General features: G+C 45.1%; 1 protein-coding gene across 1 annotated transcript in view; it reads left to right on the top strand.

Annotated features, from left to right (window-relative positions):
* The window catches only part of IGF2R (insulin like growth factor 2 receptor), a 167,433-nt gene that overhangs the window by 16,883 nt on the left and 126,627 nt on the right, over positions 1-23,923 (top strand). Inside the window, exon 2 of the mRNA XM_066595978.1 lies at positions 20,354-20,496. Within this exon, the coding sequence (XP_066452075.1) occupies positions 20,354-20,496 (143 nt within the window). The remainder of the gene's footprint in view (positions 1-20,353; positions 20,497-23,923) is intronic.

The following is a 23,923-nucleotide window of genomic DNA, read 5'->3' as shown; positions in this document are numbered from 1 at the left end:
AAGAGACCCTTCACCCCTCATCCCTCGTCTACGTACTCCGGGAAGGGGAAGACCGGAAGATGGTCTTATCCAAAGGGCGGAAGGGGTAAGACTTTAACTTTTGTCCCTCAGCCCATACTTTCGGGCCCGGTAGGGGGTAGACTGACTCGCTGTTCCCATAGCTGGCGTAATATTACATCTAACGAGTGGGTACTGCACCTAGTGGCGGAGGGGTACAGGATCGAGCTACTATCCCGCCCCCCGGACAGGTTTATGATAACCCCAACCCAGTCTCCAGGCCTAGAACAGGCTCTGTTGGAGGGCGTACGGAACCTGCAGGGTCTCGGCGCGGTTATCCCGGTCCCTAAGAAGGAACAGGGAAAAGGTTTCTATTCCCCCCTCTTTCTGGTTCCCAAACCAGACGGCTCCCACCGCACCATTATCAATCTAAAGCAACTGAATAAATTCATTGAATATAGGAGATTCAAAATGGAAACCATTAGAACTGCAACTCCTCTAATTGCCAGGGATAACGTAATGGCTACAATAGACCTTAAGGATGCCTATTTTCATATCCCTATTTACGCCAACTCACAAAAATTCCTGAGGTTTGCGCTGAGGGTGGAGGGGGAAATCCGCCACTTCCAGTTCGTCTGCCTACCATTTGGAATCTCCTCGGCTCCGCGAATCTTTTCCAAGGTCGTGATGGAAATGGTGGCCTTCTTACGAAATCAGGGTGTCATGATCATCCCCTACTTAGACGACTTCCTGTTGGTGGCAGATTCCCCGTCTACTCTGAGATCACACTTGGAGTCCACATTGCAAGTATTTAAGGAGCTTGGCTGGATTGTTAACGAGTCAAAATCCAACATGGAGCCAGAAACCAGGAAGAAATTCCTGGGTGTCATCCTGGATTCCAGTCTACAAAATTCGTCCCTTCCTCCCCTAAGAAAACATCTTATCATAGAGGAATGTTCCAACCTATATAAAAAACATAGGGTAACGATAAGAGACGCAATGCGGATCCTGGGACTAATGACTTCGTGCATCGGCGTGGTCCCCTGGGCCCAATTCCACAGTCGCGGACTCCAGTCACTAATTCTCCAGAATTGGGACAAGTTGCAGGCTTCGCTTGATCAGACAATCCCTATTCCTGCGGAAGCCAGAGCTTCACTCCGTTGGTGGGTGTCGTCGGACAACCTGTCTCAGGCATCCGATTGGAATTTGGACCCGGCCGTAATAATCACGACCGATGCCAGCGCCAAAGGGTGGGGGGCCCACTTTGAAGGCGGTTATGTACAGGGGGCCTGGGACGTTCACGAGAAAGCTAGCTCATCGAACTTTAGGGAGCTTAAAGCTGTATGGAAATCCCTGCGTAGCCTGCAAACACGATTAGTGGCGAAACATGTGAGGATCTTCTCAGACAATATGACAACAGTATCACTCATTCGCCACCAGGAATCCTCCACTACAACGACTGGCGGGGCGGATCCTTCAATGGGTGGAAGGCACAACAAAGTCCCTATCGGCCTTTCATATAAGAGGAGCCGAGAACTCAGCCGCGGACTTTTTAAGCAGAAGGAAAGTGGACCCAGGAGAGTGGGAACTCCATCCAGAGGTGTTCAGCCTTCTTGTGGAGAAGTGGGGGGTACCAGAAGTAGACCTCTTTGCGTCAAGCGCACACACCAAATGCCGGCTTTTCTTTTCCAGAGGCGCAGAGAAACAGGCCTTGGGCACGGACGCTCTCTCTCACCCCTGGGATTGGGACCTAGCGTATGCCTTTCCCCCTCTACCACTAATCCCGCTTCTGCTAAGGAAATTACTGCAGTCAACCCTAACAGTAATTTTTGTAGCACCATATTGGCCCAAAAGACCGTGGTTCCCCCTCCTGAGATCCCTGTCAGTGGGAGAGCCCTTCCACCTTCCAACAAGACCGGACCTACTGTCGCAGGGCCCTCTTCTTTACCCGGAAGTTCACAAGTTCAGGCTTACGGCCTGGAGCTTGAGCGGGTAAAGTTCCTAGGGAAGGGTCTTTCCCCTAAGGTTATTTCCACCATTAGCGAGAGCCTTAAACCCTCGACACACAAAATCTACTCCAAAGTCTGGAAAAATTTTTCGGAGTGGTTAGGCCAGGACATCCAGCAGCTGGATCAGCCAGACGTCCGGAAAATCTTAGATTTTCTCCAGGCGGGCCTGGATAAAGGTTTGAGTCCGAATACACTCAAAGTCCAAATTGCGGCCTTGGGGGCATTCTTCGATCTCGCGCTGGCGGAGCACAGGTGGATTAGGAGATTTCTTAGAGGGGCGAGCAGATTACATCCATTCACACGGGCCACGGCACCACCCTGGGATCTAACCATAGTCCTTCAGGCCTTATGCGACCCCCCATTTGAACCGATTACGGATCTATCCATCGCCTGGCTGACATACAAGGTAGCCCTGCTTGTGGCAGTTGCGTCAGCCAGACGCGTGGGGGAAATCCAGGCCCTCTCACAAAGGGCCCCATATATGACTATCCACCCGGACAAAATAGTTTTTTCTTTAGACCCATCCTTCCAGCCTAAAGTATTGTCAGATTTCCACAGGGGCCAACCAATAGTTATTCCAGCCTTTTGCCAAAATTTCAAAAATGCAAAAGAACAAAAGCTCCATAATATAGACGTCAAAAGAGCGGTACTAGCGTACCTTGAGGCAACAGAAAGTTTCAGGAAGTCTGACAAACTTTTCGTTCAATTTCAGGGGCAGGCCAAAGGAAAGGCCGCTTCTAAAGATGCGATCGCCAGGTGGCTCAGGAGAGCCATCCAGGAGGCTTACAAGGCCAAGGGCATCCCCCCTCCAGAAGGATTGAAGGCCCACTCAACGAGAGCGGTGGCATCCTCTTGGGCGGAGAGAGCGCACGCGTCGATTGAGCAAATCTGTAACGCAGCCACATGGACTTCAGGCCATACTTTCATCAAACATTATAGGCTGGACTTTAAATATAGTCAGGACGCATCCTTCGGTAGGAAGGTGCTCCAAGCCGTAATCCCTCCCTAAAAAGCCCATGCCACTTATTTGGTATTCCTCCAGCGTATGCTGTCATGATGTCATGGGGAAAACGGGAATTTTTTCTTACCGATAATTCCCTTTCTGGAAGACATCATGACAGCATACGGGCTTTTTTCCCCCCCTTACCAACATGGTTACCCTAGTTTGTCCAACACATGAGGTAATGTGTATGCTTTAACTTTGTTTTCTGAGGTGTGTGATGTCAATAAAAACACACCTTCTGGCTAAATAGCTGGTCACTGTGGTCATTTGGAACGCACTGGTGTTGGTGGAGGGGAGGTGCTTTTTATACTCTGCCTCTTCCTGTCCCTTCAGGTCAGCAGGTGAGCAACCTCCAGCGTATGCTGTCATGATGTCTTCCAGAAAGGGAATTATCGGTAAGAAAAAATTCCCGTTTTAGAACCTCCATTCCCGCCCGTATCACATCTTGTGTCCAGGCTAGAGGCAGTACAACAGGGTACTAGAGCCTCCCTTCAAGAGGTCAGTTCTCCACAATAAATGATGCTTTTGCTCCCCACGGCTTCTGCGCACGCGCCCGTCAGCAAGATGGCGGACGCATGTGCAAAAGGCGTAGATTGTCAGGGCAATTTAAAATTTCCCTGCTCCTGGCTACCAAACAAAGCCAAGAGCCCGGAGATTTCATGGGGGCCCGCAGTACGCGGGCCTTGGTCACATGATCGCTGTTTTCCAATTGAAAACGACAATCATGTAAAAGTAAAAAAAAAGTTATTTTCACCTCCAATCACAGATCCGATCCGTGAGGGGAGGTGAAATTACTTACCTGATGGGATCTTTATCCGCAGACCTTCCCCCTACTTTGGCGCATGTGCCCATCAGTAAAATGGCGGACACAAGTGCAGAAGCCTGGGAAATTTAGTCTCCTTGCTCCTGTCCTGGCTACTAAAGGTAGCCGAGAGCCTGGAGCAGTGACTGAGGGCCGCAGTGAGAGGTCCCCGGTCACGTAATCGTCGTTATCCAATGGATAATGGCGATTACGTAAAAGTTAAGACACAGTTGAAGTTTGATGCGCCTTTCGGTTTGAGCCCAGTTGTGCATATGGACATAGTATTAGGGCCACAACGGGTATGTTTCTGAACACGGGACAAACGAGGGGATCCATTTTGGGGTGAAAGTCTTCATTCAGAGGTGTGCTGCACAAAAAATAATGTTTTTAAAATGACACAATTGCTTTGCTCAGATTCATTCAAAAACTGTGCGGTTAAAACGCGCAGTACACCCCTAGATGAATTCATTAAGGGGTCTAGTTTTCAAAATGGGGTCTAGTTTTCATTTGTGGGGGTTCTCTGTCGTTTTGGTCGCTCAAGGGCTCTACAAGTGGGCAATGGGGCCTAAAACCGCCTTAAAGGGGTTGTCCGTGGCTAAAGCAAATTTTTTTTTTTTTTTTTTTTTTTTTAAATGGACCCCTGCATTCTGCCCTGTGAAAAAGAAAGCATGTGTTCGTTTTTAAAAAGCACATTGCACTTACCTGCATCAGCGTTCTGCAGCTTCTTTTCTTCTTTTAAAGATGGCGCCGCTGGTCTTCTCCCACGGTGCACCGCGGGTCTTCCCATGGTGCACCGTGGAGTTTCTTCTTCTGTCTTCCGCGTTCCACTGCCGATACAGCCACCTCATTGGCTGATCGGCACCACGTGACGGAGGCGGAGCTACGATGACGACGCGATGACCAGCTCTCCGGCACGAGCGGCCCCATTCACCAGGCAGAAGACCGCACAGCGCAAGCACGTCTAAAAACGCCAGAAGACAGCGAAATTAGACGGATCCATGGCGACGGGGACGCTAGCAACGGAGCAGGTAAGTGAATAACTTCTGTATGGCTCATATTTAATGCACGATGTATATTACAAAGTGCATTAATATGGCCATACAGAAGCGTATAACCCCACTTGCTGCCGCAAGACAACGCCTTTAAGCAAAATGGCTGTTCTGAAAGCCACCAGCTGCTCCTTTCTGTTTGGGCCCCGTTGTGCATATGGACACAAGATTAGGGCTACAATGGGTATGCCTCTGAACACAGGACAAATGTATCCATTTTGGTTGCAAATACTCATTTTAATGTGCACTATAGAAAAAAAATCCCGTCTTTTAAATGCCATATTCGCAAAAATATGAAATTTTATTTTTTCTCCACTAAATTGCATTAATTCCTGAAAAAAACCTGTGGGGTAAAAATACTCCTGACCCCCCCCCCCTCAGTGAATACATTAAGGGGTGTACTTTTTAGAATGGGGTCATTTGTGGGGAATCTATCATTCTCACACCTACGAGCCTTTGCGAACTTGGCTTGGTGTAGGAAAAGAAAATGTTCCTCAAAATGTTAAAAATCAATGTTAAATTTTAGAGATGAGCGATATACTTCCCTACTCGCGTGAAAAGATTCGGGGGGCGCCGGGGGGGGGGGGGGCGTGGCGGAGCGGGGGGTAGCAGCAGGGAACAGGGGAGAGCCCTCTCTCTCCCTCTCCCTCCCCCCCCCCCCCACTCACCCACGGCGCCCCCCGAATCTTTTCGCCAGAGTACGGAAGTACTCGAAAATCGCGGCGCTCGGGTGAAAAAGGGGCGTGGCCGAGTAGGCTCGCTCATCTTTATTAAATTTGTAAGTTTTTCCAATGTGCGTCCAGAATAAAGTAAGCAGATGGAAATTATATATCTTATCAAAAATTTGTACAGCATGTTTGTACATATTTGAGATATGGCATGTGAATGTGAAAAAAAATGCCTTTTTTTTTTTTTTTTTTTGTAATTTTCCAAATTTTGGTGTTTTTAATAAATATACACAAATTCTATAGGACTATTTTTAGTGCGTAAACGAAGTTCAATATGTGACAGAAAACCAATATCAGAATCACTTGGACATGCAAAACCCTTACGGAGTTATTCTATGTTAAAATGACACATGTCAGATTTCAAAAATTTGGCCTGGTCATTATGGTGCAAACAGGCTTTGTCACCAAGGGGATAATATTTTAATCCTAGACGAGGGATTGGTTTTGACAATGAGTATACATTGATGTGGGTACGAAAAAGATGTTGCTATTTAGGGACCTCTCACACGTTATAGAATTGTCTGCAGGACCAGCGCCGATACGAATTTTGTTGCAAAGTGCTTTCTGCGAAATTTCTAGTGTGTTTTTTTTTGTTGTTTTTCAAGTTTTTCAGACTTTCATTGTGGAATTATATTTCCTGCATGGTATGTGACCTTGCTGTTTTGAAGGAAAGACAAACAAATTTTAACAGGTGTGGAATTTAAACACCATAGGGATAACATTGTGACAAAAAAATGTCCCTGTAGACTAAATTCGTCCCAATAAGCCTGTTGAGTCGGTATTGGTTCATATACAGCCAGTATATGAACTGCTTGCATCCACTAAATGTCACATTCACACCCGCTGCAGCAGCTTTCACTGTTGATATAATTATTTTCGCAATATGCTGATGGTGCTAATTGGCTTCATTAGAGAAATGTTGCGCGTGTCGTTTTCTCTCTTCAAATTGGTTGTTAACCTCTTAAGTACCATGTTGTCTCACTCCAAAAGAACCAGACAGTATATGGATGGATGGATGGATAGATAGATAATTTGTCTTATTATCGTGTGTGTGCGTGCGTGTGTGTGTGTGTCTATGTAATATATAGAAAAAATTCTTTAAATTTATAGTTTATTTTTAGTATTCGAGCATCCACACTATATGTATAGATGTCATTTGCAATAATTGTAACTTTTTTTTTTTTTAAACTTAATTTAACACATAAGCACTGAAACTGGGGCGTCTATAAGAGCCCCAATTAGAATCCTAGAGTTGGAAGGGATCTCCAGCGTCATCAGGTCCAACCCCCTGCTTAGTGCAGCATCACTAAATCATAGATGTCTGCCCAGCCTCTGAAGACTTCCATTGTAGTAGAACTCACCACCTCCCATGGCAACCTGTTCCACTCATTGATCACCCTCAATGTCTAATTTGTGTCTCCTCCCTTTCAGTTTCATCCAATTGCCTCTGCTCTTTCCTTGTACAAATGAGAATAGGGCTGATCCCTTTGCACTGTGACAGCCCTTCAGATATATGTAGACCGCTATTAAGTCTCCTCTCAGCCTTTTTTTTTTTTTTTTTTTGCAGCCTAAACATTCCTAGATCCTTTAATCGTTCCTCATAGGACATAATTTGCAGACCGCTCACACCTCTCTGAGGGGAAGAACATGATGAGCGGCGGTGGGGTGCCTGAAGCAGTGGCGGAGAAGCCCCCGGGCAGACCCGCCGGTCCATGTCCGTGCTGGTGACCGGCGCTGGGGATAGCCGCTGCAGCCGCCACCCACAGAGTACTGCAGGAGGAGCACACCAGGGAGGTCATACAGCACAGGGCGGCTGTCAGTAAGTGCCGCAGGGAGGCCACAGAGGCGAGGGACAGTCACTGACAGCCGCCGGTGGTTGACTAAAAAGCATCCTAAGACCTTCCAGGACCTTACATTCTTGCACCAATTGGGAGCTAGGTTTTGTGAAAGAAGCATTCCTCCATGGAAGCCCTGTCAAACCCCTAGCTTCCGGTGGCGTCAAGCTACAATAATACCCTAGGTCTTATTTTTTTGGGGGGGGAGTCTTATTATACTTACCTTGCAGGCTCGGTCAAGGTCCCTTCCGCTGCTCTCCACAACCCTGACGTGCTTCTCGCAATCCTCGGCTGCTCAAACAACATCACTTCCTGGTTGTAACCAATGTGATAGCTGTGATTGATTTATTCAGCACTGCATTGATTGGCTGAGTAGCAGTCAAATAACCAATCACAGCCATCGCTTCTTGTAGCTGGAATTTATGAATCCCATAAGCAGGAAGTGATGTTGTACGAGCGGCTGAGGACTGCTTTTAGTGTAGTGCTAAGCGCTGTCAGAGGCTCCTATTGTTTTCAATGGAACCTCTCAGACAGTCACTGGATCATGTTGATTTCCACTGCCATGATTTTTGAGCGCAGTCTGCTCTATATTTGGGCATTTAGAGCACCTTATCAATGAGGAGTGCTAAAAGCCGGTATTGGACGCAGCGAAAACTAAAGTAAAATGTAGCAAAGTTCCTTGTGGTACCCCACTTGATGCATTCTTCCACTTGGATGTGCAGCCATTTATGACCACTCTTTGAGTACGATCACTCAGCCAGTTGTGAATCCACCTAACAGTTGTCTTGTCAATCCCATATTTGGTCATTTTTTTAAAGTAAGTATGGTATGAATATCATCAAATGCTTTACTAAAGTCAAGATATACTATATCCACCGCATTTGCCAAGTCGGTGATTCTGTCATACAAGGAAATTACATTAGTCTGGCATGACTTGTTTGTTACAAAGCCATGCTGGCTCTGGTAATTACATCCCTCTAGTGTGACAGTAGGCACTAACAGAGCTTTTCTGGGTCCACTAACACACTTCAGCTGTGTTATGGCAGGAGGCACCCGGCAGTCACATGAATGCCAGGTCAAATAGTGGAAGTGACACTTCCACTTTCTCTTCAGTGATTGCCACCTAGCCTGCAAGAGAGAAGGGAGTAGTAGTGAAAAACCGCTTCTACCTTCTCCTTCAGATCTTCAGCTGTAACTGACAGCTGAGGACCTGACCTGAGCTGCTACATTGCAGGAGCTTTAGGCCTCCTTCACATGGGCGTTGATACATTGCTACAAATCACATGTATGTGAAGCCCATGCTTTCCGTATGGGTTAATTCACACATGCGATGTTTTGTAGCATGCAATAACACGACACAAACAGCTCATGGGTCAGGAGATATGCCCATGACTTGTGAGGTTTTGTAGCCCATGTTTCCGTATGGAGCCTTCCTCTGTTGCATTGCGCGAAAATGCGATTTTCGTGCAGTGCGATGCAACTTCAACAATAGAAAATCCTACTGTCAAAGCCCTAATCTAAGTCCTGGCTGCAGGAAAAAAATTAAAACTGTATACATCACCTTAGAAACTCTGTCAGCTGGCCGCATCTTCTCTCCTGGTCCCCTACACTATTCTCCTTAATGTCTTCTATCCGGGAATAGAAAAATCCCTGCCTCCTGGAAGCGCTGGCTGGGATTGGCTGACACTCAGCCAATCACAGCCAGCACTCGATGAACCGATCATAGGTATTCATCGAGCGCTGGCTCTGATTGGCTAAGCATCAGCCAATCCCAGCAAGAACTTCCAGGAGGCGGGGATTTTTCAATCTCCAGCCAGAAGAGATGAAGAAGACAAGTGCTAGCGACTAGGAAGAAGCTGCAGCCGAGCCCCGGACAGCGCTTCTAGGTTTATATTTGAACCCCCCCCCCCCCCCTCCCTACTTTTGTAGCACCACATGGAACTTTGTAGCTCTACAAAATCACGGTATTGCCGTGAAAACATGCAGTGATATTGCACGGACCAGCAATGCGATATCGCTGAGATTTTTTCTCTCAGTGTCCCCCGTGTGATGGAGGCTTAACTCCCACACAATATTTTTATTATCAGCTAGGAGTAAAGCTCAGGACCAAGTGCTGTAAATTTACAGTCCTTGATCCTTAATAGGATGTATCTTTGGAGCTCTTCATAGTATTTTGGCTTTTTCATGTCTTTTTTTTCTTTTTTTCCTACTTCACCTAAGGCTACATAAGATGTCTGCACTAGAATGTTTTTTTTTGTTTTTTTTAAGGGAGTCTGCCCGCTCAAACTTGCTGTCCAAACTGCAGGCTTGATGTTCTAGAGCAGCAGGAGGAGCTGAGCAGATTGAGATATAGTTTTATGGGGAAAGATTCAGTAGACCTTTAGTATTTTATTCATTTATATCTCCACTCATTCTGAGCTGAAGAGTCCAATGGGAGGAGCGATCAGTGATTGACAGCTACCCCTGTATGTACAGTCATATACAGCTGTCAATCACTGATAGTACCGGCTCTTGGACTGTTCAGCTCAGAATGCGCGGTCCTATCAGAGTGGCTTCTTGACACCACCCCCTGCACCCAGGACACATGGTCTGCTAACTTTCACCCCTGTGGAAAGGTTGTACTAATTTTAAGGGAGACTCAAAAATAACACATCAGATTATCAAAAGGTAATGTCTTAACATTCCAATGCTGTGTGCCTATAACATGACTAAACAAATGGAGTGCTTGGACTGCTTCCTAAACTCTACACGGTTTTGTTGTAAGTAAAGAGTTAAGGGGGTCCTGGTGGAAATTGGCGCAAGAGTAGTCGATCGTTTTATCTAACGGGTATTTATGAACTTTAATTCTAATAATGTTGTTAATAGAAAAGGTGATCAATGTTAGGGTTCATTCCCACGGCTATATCCGTAAAATGCTGCGAGTTTTACACATTAGCAGCCATAATCACATTTGATCTGCGAGCGCACTGCAAATAGCCACGTACCACTCAGACATGCTTTGGTTAATGATTTTTTTTTTTTTTTTGACAGCCCAAGGGAAAATAAATGTGCACATACACCCAAATGAATGGCTGCTATTTCCCACCAATTTTTGGACCAATTTTTTGGTCTGAAAATCAGACGGAAAAATAGCCCGTGTCCATGTATCCTATGAGTGTTAGTCTGAAGATTTAAGGGAACCTGTCAGCTTAAATATGGTGTCCAAAGCACTGGCAGCATATTATAGAGCAGGAGGAGCTGAGCAGACTAATATGTACTTTTATTGGGAAACAGTCAGTATATTTACAAGAGCTGTTTGTTGCAGTTTCTGCTATGATTGTTGCAGTTATAGCAGATCTATGGCATTTTTTTTTTTAGAGAAATGGCAGTTTTATCAAGATTATAAATTGTTCACATCACAACTGAAAAATAGTACGGCTATATCTAAACAGATCCTATGTGATGCGGCTGCTGAGCTGCCGTATCGAAGCAGATCCCGCAGCGATGCGGCTGCTGAGCTGCCGTATCGAAGCAGATCCCGCAGCGATGCGGCTGCTGAGCTGCCGTATCGAAGCAGATCCCGCAGCGATGCGGCTGCTGAGCTGCCGTATCGAAGCAGATCCCGCAGCGATGCGGCTGCTGAGCTGCCGTATCGAAGCAGATCCCGCAGCGATGCGGCTGCTGAGCTGCCGTATCGCACATTTGGCCTGGTCACTAAGGTGCCAACAGGCTTTGTTACTATGGGATTAAATGAAATACTGTTGACACATGGTTGTAATATTTGTTATAGATGTGTATTACGGAAGTGTTTGGCCACTTTCATACTAGTGCTCTAATCACTAATTGCGGTACAACGCTCCCATTGATTTCAATGGGTTCCACGCAGACCTGCTCTCGAACACTGTTTTTAACGTGCAAGCTGGGCTCTAATCACTGCATATTGTGCGTGCAAATACATGTGTGTGCAGCCTACACCTGCTTTTATTAACCAGTGCTGTTTACATGGGCAGATCTGGTCAGTCAGATCAGTATGTAGTGTCTGCGACTCCTGATGCATACTATGCCCAGCATGTATCGGGTAGTCCCAGAAATAGTGTTGCTATCTTTGTTCCTATAGGACCAGAAGGTCACTTTAAGATACGGTGTTAGTATATTAAAAGCGAGTCTGTATCCATTCCAGGTGCAGTCGTAGGCAACCAAGTTGGCATGTAGTAATAATCTATAGTGGAGACGTTGGCGGAAGTGAAACCCTTGAAGACCATGTAATATAATAAGACAGCTGCATGTGGTTTTCGTGAAAATCCTATTAAGAGGAAATACTATTGGGTGATTATGTTGTAAATGTTTGACTCTTGTCCTTTGGATAGTGGATGCTTCTGGATCAGTGTGACCCCTCAAATATAGCCTCTAGCTTGGGTATAAGATGTGATACAGGCATGGAGGCTCTAGTACCCTGTTGGACAGTCTCTAGCTTTGATCCAAGATGTGGTACAGGCAGGCATGAAGGCTCTAGTACCCTGTTGTACCACCTCTAGCTTGGATACAAGATGTGATACAGGCGAGCATGGAGGCTCTGGTACCTTGTTGTACCACCTCTAGCTTGGATACAAGATGTGATACAGGCAGACATGGAGGCTCTAGTACCCTGTCGTACCTCCTCTAGCTTAGATATAAGAGGTGATATGAGCAGGCATGGAGGCTCTAGTACCCTGTTGTACCGCCTCTAGCTTGCATATAAGATGTGATAAGGGCATGGAGGCTCTAGTACCCTGTTGTCCCACCTCTAGCTTGGATACAAGATGTAACACAGGTGGTCATGGAGGCTCTAGCACCCTGTTTGGCCACCTGTAGCTTGGATTTAAGGTGTAATTTATGGGGCCTCGTGTGGCGCAGAGTGTTAAGGTACATAGTTCAGGTAGCCGGCTCATGGTTGACTTGCATCCTTCCGAGGTTGGTAAAATGACCTGAAAGAGCTGCAGAATAAGTGTTGCCCCCCCCCCCCCCATGCATTTTATTCTCCACATTTAACACAACAACTATCTTGCCCACACGCTATGCTAGTTCCATAAAGCAGCATATAAACCTCCTTACGGCACCCTCCTCCTCATGAAGCGAATTCCCTCCATACAATACTCTAAAATACATCACTGTCACAGGTCCGACAAACTTTGGCTCTAAAGCTCTGAAATGTGAACAGATTTTTTGCTATTGAAGGGGTTTTCTTTGGCTCAGTGTCCATGGGCGGATTTGATTTGTGGAATCGGTAACTCAAGCTGCCCATAGAGAAGCATTGGCGTCTGCACATGAATTAGAGCATGCGCATTTGTGGATTTTGTTTTGAACATTTTTTATTTAGTAGTAGGGAACATAGGAAATACATTACAATTATATTGCAACAGAATAATTTTGAGGGCTTCCGTCCCTCTTGTATGCATAACATGTTCCTGTTCCTCCATACAATTTTGATAAGTTTTTATTCAAGAGCTTATCTTTATTGACATTTATAGCTTTAAAATAAAAACAGTTTAATAACAACAACAGAACATAACTTTAAGGCCTCATGTCCACGGGGAAAATCAGATCCTGCCCCGCGGACATGAGCGCCGAAAATAGCAATTTAAAAGAATTTACCTATCCGGCGCGGGCGACGAAGCTCTGCTCTTCCTCACGGCCGGATCTTCATTTTCGGCCGGCGGATGAATTCCTGACGCCGGCGGCACGTCGTCGACGTGCCGCGCGCATGCGCCGGGCACATCCGCCGAGCCGAAGCAAGGGAGATGTGGCCGTGAGGAAAAGAAGAGCTTCGCGGTCCGCTGCGGGTGAGTAAATGCTTTAAATTCCTATTTTAGGTCTCCCGCGGATCCGGACGGCTTCCATAGGCTTCAATAGAAGCCCGCGGGAGCCGTCCCCGCGGGAGACCCGCATGAAAATGGAGCATGGTCCAGATTTTTTCATGCTCCATTTTTTTTAAAATCACTTTTATTGACGATCCGCGGGTATTTATGTACCCGCGGGTGGTCAATGCATCCCTATGGGGTGCGGATCCGCATGCAGGAAATCCGCTGCGGATCCTAAATCCTATTTTCCCCGTGGACATGAGCCCTAAATTGCTCTCGTTCATTTAATTCGGATAGTGTGTGAGCCAGATGTGCCACGTTTTCTCGTATTTGTGCAGAGTGTTGGATCTCATTGCCATCAATTTTTCCATAGTGGCGTGGGCATGAAGCCTATTGTGGAGGTCACTCCCTTTAGGTGGTAATTGGGCCTTCCAATTCTTGGCAATTAAATTTGCAGCTGACATAAGAATGTGGGCTAGTATTTTTTTGGTGTCTATTTGATAATTTTCTAGGCCTAGTAGGAGTAGTGCTAATTCAGGTCTTCTGGGCACCTGAGAAATTGTTATTTTATTTAACATGTCATAAACCTCCTCCCAATAGAGTATCACTCGTGGACATTCCCAAAAAACATGGAGAAGTGTCCCCCGAGTGGCCACATCCTCTCCAGCATTGGTCGTCGTCGCTTAATCCTCTATTTTTAAGAGCTCTCGGCGTCAGATACCAGCGGGTCACTATTTTCGTGAAAGTTTCAAGTATTGCTGCTCCTTTTGTCGCTTGTGAAGCTAACCTGACGGCTGATTCCCAGCTATCCATAGAAAACGCCTTCCCCAGGTCCTTTTCCCAATTCAACAAGTGGATTTTTTTTGCTGAGTTCATAATTCCCTGTTAAACAATCATAAATATTCCTAGTGAATGAGCAGTTTAACAAATCTTCTTTCTGTAAATATTGTAGTACTAATCTAGGAATTCTTATTTCGCATTTGTGGATATTGTGATGTGGAAAGCAAATCACAGCATTCTCCAATTCAGTGCGGTTCCCGTACAGACAGCTTCCATTGAAGTCAATTGAAGCTGTACGATCTGTGGCCCGTCCGCGGGAAGAGCAGATTTTAAAAAATCAATACATTTGTACTATGCATGTCTGACAGCGAGCCATGTGGACCATCCGCAATACAGATATCGCAGAAGAATAGAGATCCACGTGGATGCTGCTGCCTGCAAACACAGATACGCAGGGTTGCCGGCCGCTGACAGTCTGATTCCACTGCGGGCTCCCACATGTGGAATCCGACCCACCCTTGGACATGAGACCTTAGTAAGGACAGGCTGCTGTGGGGATTATTCTGGTTGCCAGATTAAAGTGGGGAAGGAATTTTGGCTGCAATTAGTGCAGCTAACTGCTGGCTCTTTTTATTTTTTTATTTTTTTGCTGGAGGTTTTAGGTAAGCCGCTCCTTTGGCCTCCGTTCTGCTGGCTTCAAAACCCAGACAAGGTCTGGTTTTTGCCTTTGTAGGTAAGCCGTTCCTTTTGGCCTCCGCTCTGATGGCTCCAACACCCCGACAAGGTCTGGTTTTTGCCTTTGTAGGCAAGCCGATCTTCCGGACGCCGCTGTCCTCTGGCCCAACAGGAACACTATTCCTCTGCTCCCCCTCCCATCAGTAATGGTCTGGTGCTGCATGTCGGATGCACAGTACAAGCAGGTAGTGAACCGTGGTCCGGTAGTGCGTGGCAGGGATCCACAGTAAAAGCAGGTAAGCCAATCAGCCACTAGGGGCATGACCAACTTGTTCCCTGTCAGTAAGGTCACACAACCCATATCTCCACCTATTCTGCTGGTGGAGACATATTGCACCAGAACCTGTGAAGCCCATGTTATCAACGAGTTCTTGCACATGAGCGATGTTTTGTAGCCTACTACATTGCAAGAATACAAAATCGCAGCAGGCTCTATGCAGCCGCGATTTGCTATGTTTGTAGCCCATGTTTCCCTCTGGAGCCTTCTTGTTTACTGCATAGCACAAACTTTCGATTTTCTTGCGATGTTAACATTAGAAAGTCCTATTAACTTTCATGCTATAAAATTGCGTGAGTCTATCGCGGGTAGCAGCGACGCAATGCTACATTTTTGCTAAGAAAGAATCATCACTGACGCTACAAAATCGTGTGTACATAGCGATATCGCTGCTGCTTTTGTGGCAGCAATTATCGCTGTCGCCCGTGTGAAAGAGGCCTTAAAATGCGTAAAATTGGCTTCTACCTCTTTTGCTGTTTTTTGCTTTTTTTCTGGTTGAATATTGAGGATTAATAAGCTGGACTGGATGGACGGGGGACTTTTTTCAGCCCAGCATACTGTTTCTGTCTTCCTACTTGTAACCAATTGTGCTGTAAAGCCGGTGCCTTTTCAGTAGTTTCTTGGCATGAGTTGTGCCAGAAGTCATATAACCGAGGAGACCTCAGTTCTGCCAGACTGAACTATGCTTTGTGTTCGCGGTGTAAGTGGCCTCCACTGAACTGGAGGGCTGACATTTTTAAACTTGTTCTACAGCTTTTCAGTGTAATTAAGTTTACTTCTCTGCAGTTTATTCCTTTTTTGTACATTTTCTAGTTGTGATTACAATCTACCCTGTTTCCCTGAAAATAAGACATACCCTGAAAATAAGACTTAGCATGATTTTCCAAAATTTTTGAGGATGCAAAATGATTTTTCAGGCTATTTGAGGATGCTTTAAATATAAGCCCTACTCCAAAATTAAGCCCTGCTAACAGTTAATTCAAAAAGTCAATTTAAATAGTGTCCAGGCAGCTATACATGTAAAAAAGTTAAACCTTTTTGAACAAAAATTAATATAAGACACTGTCTTATTTTTGGGGAAACACGATAGTTGTCTGGTTACTGGACAACCTGAACCCTTTATTGTGCCTGGTGCAAAATAAGAGGAGGAGCGATACTTAAATGTTCTCTGTGGGGCGGCCGTCTTGCCTAAACATGACTTGCGAGGGCATCCGTCATCAAGGATGAGTGATAAACGAAATTATCGCTGATTTGGATCTTTCACAAGGAGCTAAAAATCATTATTCGTCTGCTGCGAATCCTTTCATGTAAACAAGTGTGGCAGTGATGTGAATAGAAAGCGGCGGCAGAAGGTTGACCAGCGGCTGTTTAGGATCTGGTGAACGATCGGAACTACCCAAATATTGTTCAGTGTAAACGTATGCCAAGCAGAGAATATACGATCGCTGCGTCACCGCTGGTCACATGTTTGTTCCAGTATTATTTTAAACTGTAAAAGGGTCTTCTTAATCCCACCTGAGATGTCAGTGGGACGACCGCCAAAAAGTTCTCTACAAACCAGGTGAGTACTGTGCTCAGTGTGAAAATCGCAGGATTTCAGGATTATTATTTTTTAAAATATAAATTGTAACTAACAATGGAGGAAAAAAAAAAACTACAGAAAATTAAAGCACAAAAATCTGGTGTCTGTGTGTATAATAGATCATTTTTTGATGCTTTTTTTACCTTTTTAAGAATGGACGTTGAAATTTGGTCCTATGTTTACTGAATATCTGCCGAAACTGGTGGATTCATCCGAAATTAAGAACAAGCTCACACAATTAATTTAATAGAGTACATGTGCATAATAAGCAGTGAATGGAGTCAATAAAAGGACATTGATTTTCATTGGTCCACTCACACTTACAAATATTCATGGCGTGGAATACATGCGTTAGAATGAACGCAGCATGTTCTATTTTACAGTATATTTTGTGCGATAGAGCCCTATTGTTCTCTACAAGCATGTAATGAGCGCTGTACATACGCAATTACATTACTTTTGCGCAGCATTTATACACAATGTCGCTAAGCGACTGAGCAGGAGACTTAAAGGGGTTGTCTTGCGCCGAAACGTTTTTTTTTTTTTTTTTTTTCTTCAATAGGCCCGGGGGGCCTAGTGAAGAAAAAAAAAACCAAAACGTTTCGGCGCGAGACAACCCCAAGGGATGGGTTAAAAAAAAAAAATATATTACTTACCCGCATCCCCGCTCTGCGACGACTTATTTCTTCCTTCTCCAAGATGGCCGCCGGGATCTTCACCCACGATGCACTGCGGGTCTTCTCCCATGGTGCACCGTGGGCTCTGTGCGGTCCATTGCCGATTCCAGCCTCCTGATTGGCTGGAATCGGCACACGTGACGGGGCAGAGCTACGATGACAACGCGGGACCAGCTCTCCGGCACGAGCGGCCCCATTCACCAGGCAGAAGACCGGACTGCGCAAGCGCGTCTAAAAACGCCAGAAGACAGCGAATTTAGACGGATCCATGGAGACGGGGACGCCAGCAACGGAGCAGGTAAGTGAATAACTTCTGTATGGCTCATATTTAATGCACGATGTATATTACAAAGTGCATTATTATGGCCATACAGAAGTGTATAACCCCACTTGCTGCCGCGAGACAAACCCTTTAAGAAAAAAACTAGTTAGACTGTGCAGGACAGCGTATTTCACAGCAGCAATATACCGGCTCACAGCACTAAAACTCTGCGTTTTACCGCATACTCCTGTGAGTCCTGCCTAAGGTGTATGGGGGTCATTGGACTGACATCAATCAGGTTGCAGCTTTTTGAAAGTGGTCTGAGTGCTTGTGCAGAGCCTGACTGCTCTACGGACCTTTCACACAAGTGGAATATTTCCGTAATTCGCAGCTAGTCCTTTTCCGTAATTCCCATGCAATCCAAGTGTGCGTCGCGCAGAAAGCCTACTCAGTAAGCAATGACTTGACCTTCATACTGCTTGCACTGTGATCCGTGCGACTCACTAAGGTAAATAAGTACGCCATAAATAAAGCTCAGGCTGGAAGCTGCATATAGTGATGAGGGATGGAGGAGGCTCCCGATCCGTCTCTCTGCGGTGACCTATGTAACGTCTGGTGACCTAACCTTCAGGAATTATAGATGCAGAGCATGGCCAGTGCAAACGGCAACTCAAAACCAAAGGAAAATCGTGGTCCGAAACTGATCCGGGGGTGTTTTTCTAATACTGAGTCGTCACGTGGTGGTTGTGGTTTTTTTTTTCTTCCGTACTTCAAGTGGTCAAATCTCGACTTTCTCGGTTTTGCTAAAGATACTAACATATTTTGCAGAAGAGAATTGGCGCGCCCAAACTTTTGTTCACTCAGGTGCCAAGTACAAGCGTGCTCCTATTTAGACCTCCTAAACACAGGCAGGTTGGACCCCGCGTTTGGGATTCCCGCAGCGCAGTTCGACCTGGTGTCAGGCCTGCTTACCTGTCTGGCGTCTTCTCCTGTGCTGTCAATGTGCTGGGCAGCACATGCGCAGTACAGGGGACGCCGTGCCGTCACTATGGCAATGACGTGGTCTCTTGTGCTGCGAATGTGCTGGCACATAGCGAAGACATGGCTCTTGTGGCCATTCCGGAGCCACCTCAACGCCGCAGTGTGAACCGCAGCTACGGGTTACTTCTGATCTACTACTGGTCTCGTCTTAGTTCTGCGGTATGTGTCTCTGAAGATTACAAAAAGTGTATGGCGCACAGGCTTAAGGAGCTTAAGATTTTGGGGGACACAGGGTATTTGCTTTTACTCCACCACCTGTGTTTTGCCGGTAACTGCAGGCTCCAAAACATCCCATCAGCCGGGATGACTAGCAGTGGACCCCAAACTCATCAACTATTGATGATTTATGCAGAGAATAAGTTGTCATTAAAAATAACCAGAAACCTCTTTTGGTGCTCATGCAATAACTGCTGGCTGTATCTGAACGTGCCAGTGCAGCGCGACAATTATCTAGAAAAAGCGTTTGCTAGCCGCAGCTGCTGGAATGTGTGTGAGCCGCCTAGTTGTAACGCGCTGCCGGGGGGACTTTTGTGGCGGCTGCTGTTGTCTTTTTAGCCATTCAGGGAGCAGGGAAATGGCATAACAGAACCCAATTGTGTCGAACAGACCCCCTTAACTATAATGGGGGTCCATTTAATTTCCAATGGGCAGTCCAGCATTTTGCCGGAATTTACAGGATCCAGTAGCAGTGCTTGCTGCGCTATTTTGTCCTATTTTGTTTTATTGTGTAGTGGAAATCGGCAACAGAGGTTTCAAATGAGCTCTTAAGCCGGGCTCCCGTGACCGTACGTGTAAAACTGTGTGCGACTCCCGCAGCGTTATACCGCTGTGGAGCCGGTGGTGAGCAGGTACATTGCTGCACGTGGCAGCGATTTTGGACTACGCATGACTGCATATCTCTCACTCGCTGTCCTGCGCACTCTTCCTGGTTTCGTTTTTTGTTTAAATTTCCCATTCTGTGGCTGCACAATGGCACGTATAAATGCCGCCCACACGCAATAGGCTCTAGGCAGCAAAATAGAACATACTGCATCATTTTTTTGCGCGCTTATCACACGCAATGAATATTTGGAATTGATCAATGCAAGTAATATACTTTCATTGACTTCATTCACCGCGTGCGATGCAAGCGTATTATGCTGTGAAATTACGCTTGTGCGTTGCGCCCGGCTTTACAAAGGATTGCTCAGACTGAATACAATTGTACCCACTTCTCCGCTGAGAGCAGGATGGGTGAGTGTTTTCCATTCACTGACAGCAAACAAATACCTTGAAAATGTTGAGAAATTAAACATTTAAATTGATAAAGATGTATATAAAGTGTAAAACCCCTTTTAAAAATGGGTTTGCGGAAAAGAAGAGGTTTGGGAATATCAATTGGTCTTTATTAAGACTTCCTCTTGATGTAATGATTTCCACCAGGGCTGAAAAGCGAGCTAGAAAGTAGATGAGTTATTGGGTAACTGTTTGGGGTCTCTTCTAATGTCACTGGGAGGTCTTGTTGGTGCTAAGAAATGTCAGCTTGTCTCCTGGCAAACTAGAACTGGTTCCCAAAATGTAGATTTTTGTCCACCCCAGTTTTTCTCCCGTCTTTCATTGCTTTCTGGTATTTGCACTTTCTTATGCGTCATGGTGTTGCTGTCTGATGCAAACGTTTTTTTCCTGTTTTAGGGATCCAAAAACGGACTTTTATTAAGGCATTGCCGTGTTTGGCTCCGCAGGTGGACCAACTCCTCTTATTCTACTTTGTTTCTTTGCAGGCACACGTGGGAAGCAATAGATGATGAGAAAAACGTCCACTACAGAATCAATGTCTGTGAAAACTTAGCAGCGAGCGAATGTGACGGGACAGTGTCTGCCATTTGTGCTCATGACACGAAGGGAACCACTTATGAATCAGTCGGTAAGTGAAAATCCTCATTAATATGTTAATATGTTCTCTCCTGCTCTCCAGTGTCCCTTAGTTTTACATCAGCTTACATAGTCATTTAATGCAAACACGCCAAATCTTATTTGAAGACTGCACATCTGCTTGTAAGTGCGGGAATATTAACGAATACGCAGAGAAAATATAATTATTGAGGGAAGGGGTGGGCTTAAAAACTTGATTGAGTTACTAAATACCACCCACTCCCCCAAGTGGCTTCACCTCTTACGCTCCATTGATGTACAGTTACGTCATGGAGGTTCGGGGCTTGTATGGAGCAGGATCGGGGGTCCATGCAGGTGTTGGCAGTCTTGACAACTGACAGTCACCCACAACAGCTGCAATTAACGCTCACACTGATAGCAGCTACTAACCCTGTAAATACTGTCGTCCATTCTGACAGCAGTTTTTTTAAATGCCCTGATCAGAATATGGGGGCTCCTGAACGCCCCCCACAATATATAATCCGGGGTGCTGTTCACTTACCACGGCAGCTGGGAGCCTTCTATAGCCCCCATGGCTGTCACTGTAGATTCTGTAAAATCACAGTATAATGCAATACTATGGTATTACATTATACTGCAGGAGCGATCAAACGATTTCAAGTTCATTCCCCTATGAGAACTTAAACTACTAATCTTTACTTTTTTTTTTTTTTTTATACCGCTCTTTCCATATTTTATAATAAAATGTAAAAAACTGCGCCCGTAAAAGTCTGATCTATCAAAGTAATGCATTGGTTATGCATGGTGAGCGTCGTCAGAATTGCGTACCCCGCCTCCAAGAAAAAATTTAACAAAAGGCAATCAAAAAGTCGTATGTCCTTCAAAATGGTACCAATAGAAACTACAGGATGTCCCTCAAAAAAAACAAGCCCTCACACAACTATGTCAATGGAAAAATAAAGTTGTGGCTGTCAGAAGATGGCAGCAGAAAATATATATTTTTTTTCTCCAAAGATATTTTATTTTTTAAAAGTAGTACAGCAAAGAAACGATAAAATTTGGTATCGTTGTAATCGTACTGATCACAGAATAAAGTTATGTAATTTATGTAAGGAGCAGAGAAAACCACTGCGGCGTCCTGGTGACATCGGTGCATGAAGAGCAGAATGTATGAGGAACATGACACAATGTATAGTCAGAAACGGGCGCCTCTTATGTAAATTCTCATGGTGGTCTCCAGAAAAGGCGTTTTAGTGTTGGTTTTTAGGGATGGCTTTCTTTTTGGGTTACTTTTGGCTCCTTTAAATGTTTGTGTTTTTTGGGGTTTTTTTTTATACAAATGGGACAAAATGCTCAAAAAATAGTTTAACTTTTATTTTTTTATGTGCTTCTATTTTTTGGTACAATTTTATTTTTTTTATTACACGTTCCTGTAGGGAACCTGAACTATAACTGTTATGATAATTCATTGCAGGACTTCTGTACTGTAATGTCTTATCATGTACAGTAGCAATCCTAGGCAGTGGCAAGCCAGCAATGGCAAATATCTGACATCACTTTGCCATGGCAGCCCATCGGCCCTCCGCAATTATATTGCAGGGATCCGATGATGTCACAGAGGGAGCGTGCTTCTTCTTGGAACCCTTTACATGCTTGAAACTACAAAGATCGTAGCATGTAAGGGGTTAACCGCGGGAATCCCTGTCCTTATGTACCTCCACTGTTGCAGTGGGAGGCCGACTATCGGTAACAGCCAGCTCGCACTGTGGGCTCCGCTTCTAATCCCGTTCCATCTAAATAACGTAAGTTTATGTTCTGTGGCTTGAAGGGGTTAATGAAACTTCAATGAATTTTTTTTTTTTTTTTTTTTCTGGTCAGACTAAGAATGAATGTGTAATAAAGACAAAGATCCCTCATTATAGAAATATGGTGCCATATATAGCAGTAAAACATCTGCAAGTTGTTCACACATCGGTGTAGTTAACCCCTTAACGACGCGGCCCCCTTTTATAATTTTTTTTTTCCATTTTCGTTTTTTCCTCTCCTCCACCCCCCCTTTAAAAAAATTGTAACTCCTTTATTTATCCATCAACGTCCCTGTAGTAGGGCTTGTTTTTTGCGGGACAAGTTGTATTTTTTAAATGGTGCTTTTTAATGTACCATATAATGTCCTAAAGTAGAGTAAAATGAAAAAAAAATGATATTCCGCCATCTTTCAGTGCGTTTTGTTTCTACGGCGCACAAACTGCAACCAAAATGACATAATAACGTTATTCTATGGGTCATTACGATTGCTACGATACCAAACGTGCATTTTTTTTTTCTAGTGTACTACCTTTTTTTTTTTTTTTTTCCCAGACATTTAATTTTTAAAAAATTATTTTCTGCTGCCGTCTTCTGCGCACAATAACTTTTTTTTTTTATTTTTCTTTCGCCGAAGTTGTGCGAGGGCAAATTTTTTGCAGGAAGTCCTGTAGTTTACGTTAGTACCAATTCGGCATACATACGACTTTTTGATCGCTTTTTATTGCGTTTTTTCTGGGAGACCAGGGTAACTGAAAGTGCATTTCTGGTGTTCTTTATTTTTTTTTTTCAGACGATGTTCACTGTCCAGGGTAAATAATGTGCTGCTTTGATTGGACTTACCAAATATGTATTTTTCTTTTGCGATGTAGATTTTTTTATTTTAGATATAACTTTTTTTTTTTTTTTAACAATTAATAAAATTTTATTGATAATTTCACTTTCCTTTTAAGCTTCCCTGGGGGACTACAACATGCAATACTTTGATCGCTACTGCAGTATGATGTAATGCTAGTAGCATTGCGTCATACTGTGATTTGACAGGCAGCTTATCAAGCCACCTGATGCATATTAACAATTTCTGTAACAGCTCAGCCCTAACAACCATTCAGGTTGAATCAGCCAACCCAAACAACAAATCCGGTTGCTGGAATTGCTGAATACGGCTGAGCTGTTACAGAAATTGTAAATGTGCCCACCCCACGGGGATGGCTTGATAGGCAGTCTCCTAAGGCAGCCCTGAGGCCTTTCAGAAGGCCCCTGGCTACCATGACACCTGCACGGCTCCCCTGGTCTCACGGGGGGGGGGGGGGGGGGGGGAAGATGTTCGGAGGATTCAAGTGCCGCTGTCAGAATTGAAAGCAGCATTTAAAGGGTTAATAGCCCAGATCGGCTGCGTGGCCGATTGCAGCTATTGCCCGCGGGTATCCGCTTTAGTAAACAGCTGACGCCCGCGCTGTATGAAGAGAGGTCGCCCCGCGACCTCTCTTCATACATACCCTGACGCTCCAGGACATAAATGTACGGCCTGGAGCGGGAAGGGTTTAAGAAAGATTGTCGGAGCACAATTACAATGATCCTTGCTGCGTCCTTCCAACCGGTCACATGTGGCCTTCCAGTTTAGGGGCTGCATACTGATGCAAAGTAGCTTATTC

The sequence above is a fragment of the Eleutherodactylus coqui genome, chromosome 3, assembly GCF_035609145.1.
Source record: "Eleutherodactylus coqui strain aEleCoq1 chromosome 3, aEleCoq1.hap1, whole genome shotgun sequence".
Classification (NCBI taxonomy): domain Eukaryota; kingdom Metazoa; phylum Chordata; class Amphibia; order Anura; family Eleutherodactylidae; genus Eleutherodactylus; species Eleutherodactylus coqui.
Note: the sequence above shows the minus strand (reverse complement) of the source record. Positions and strands in the feature narration are given on the sequence as shown.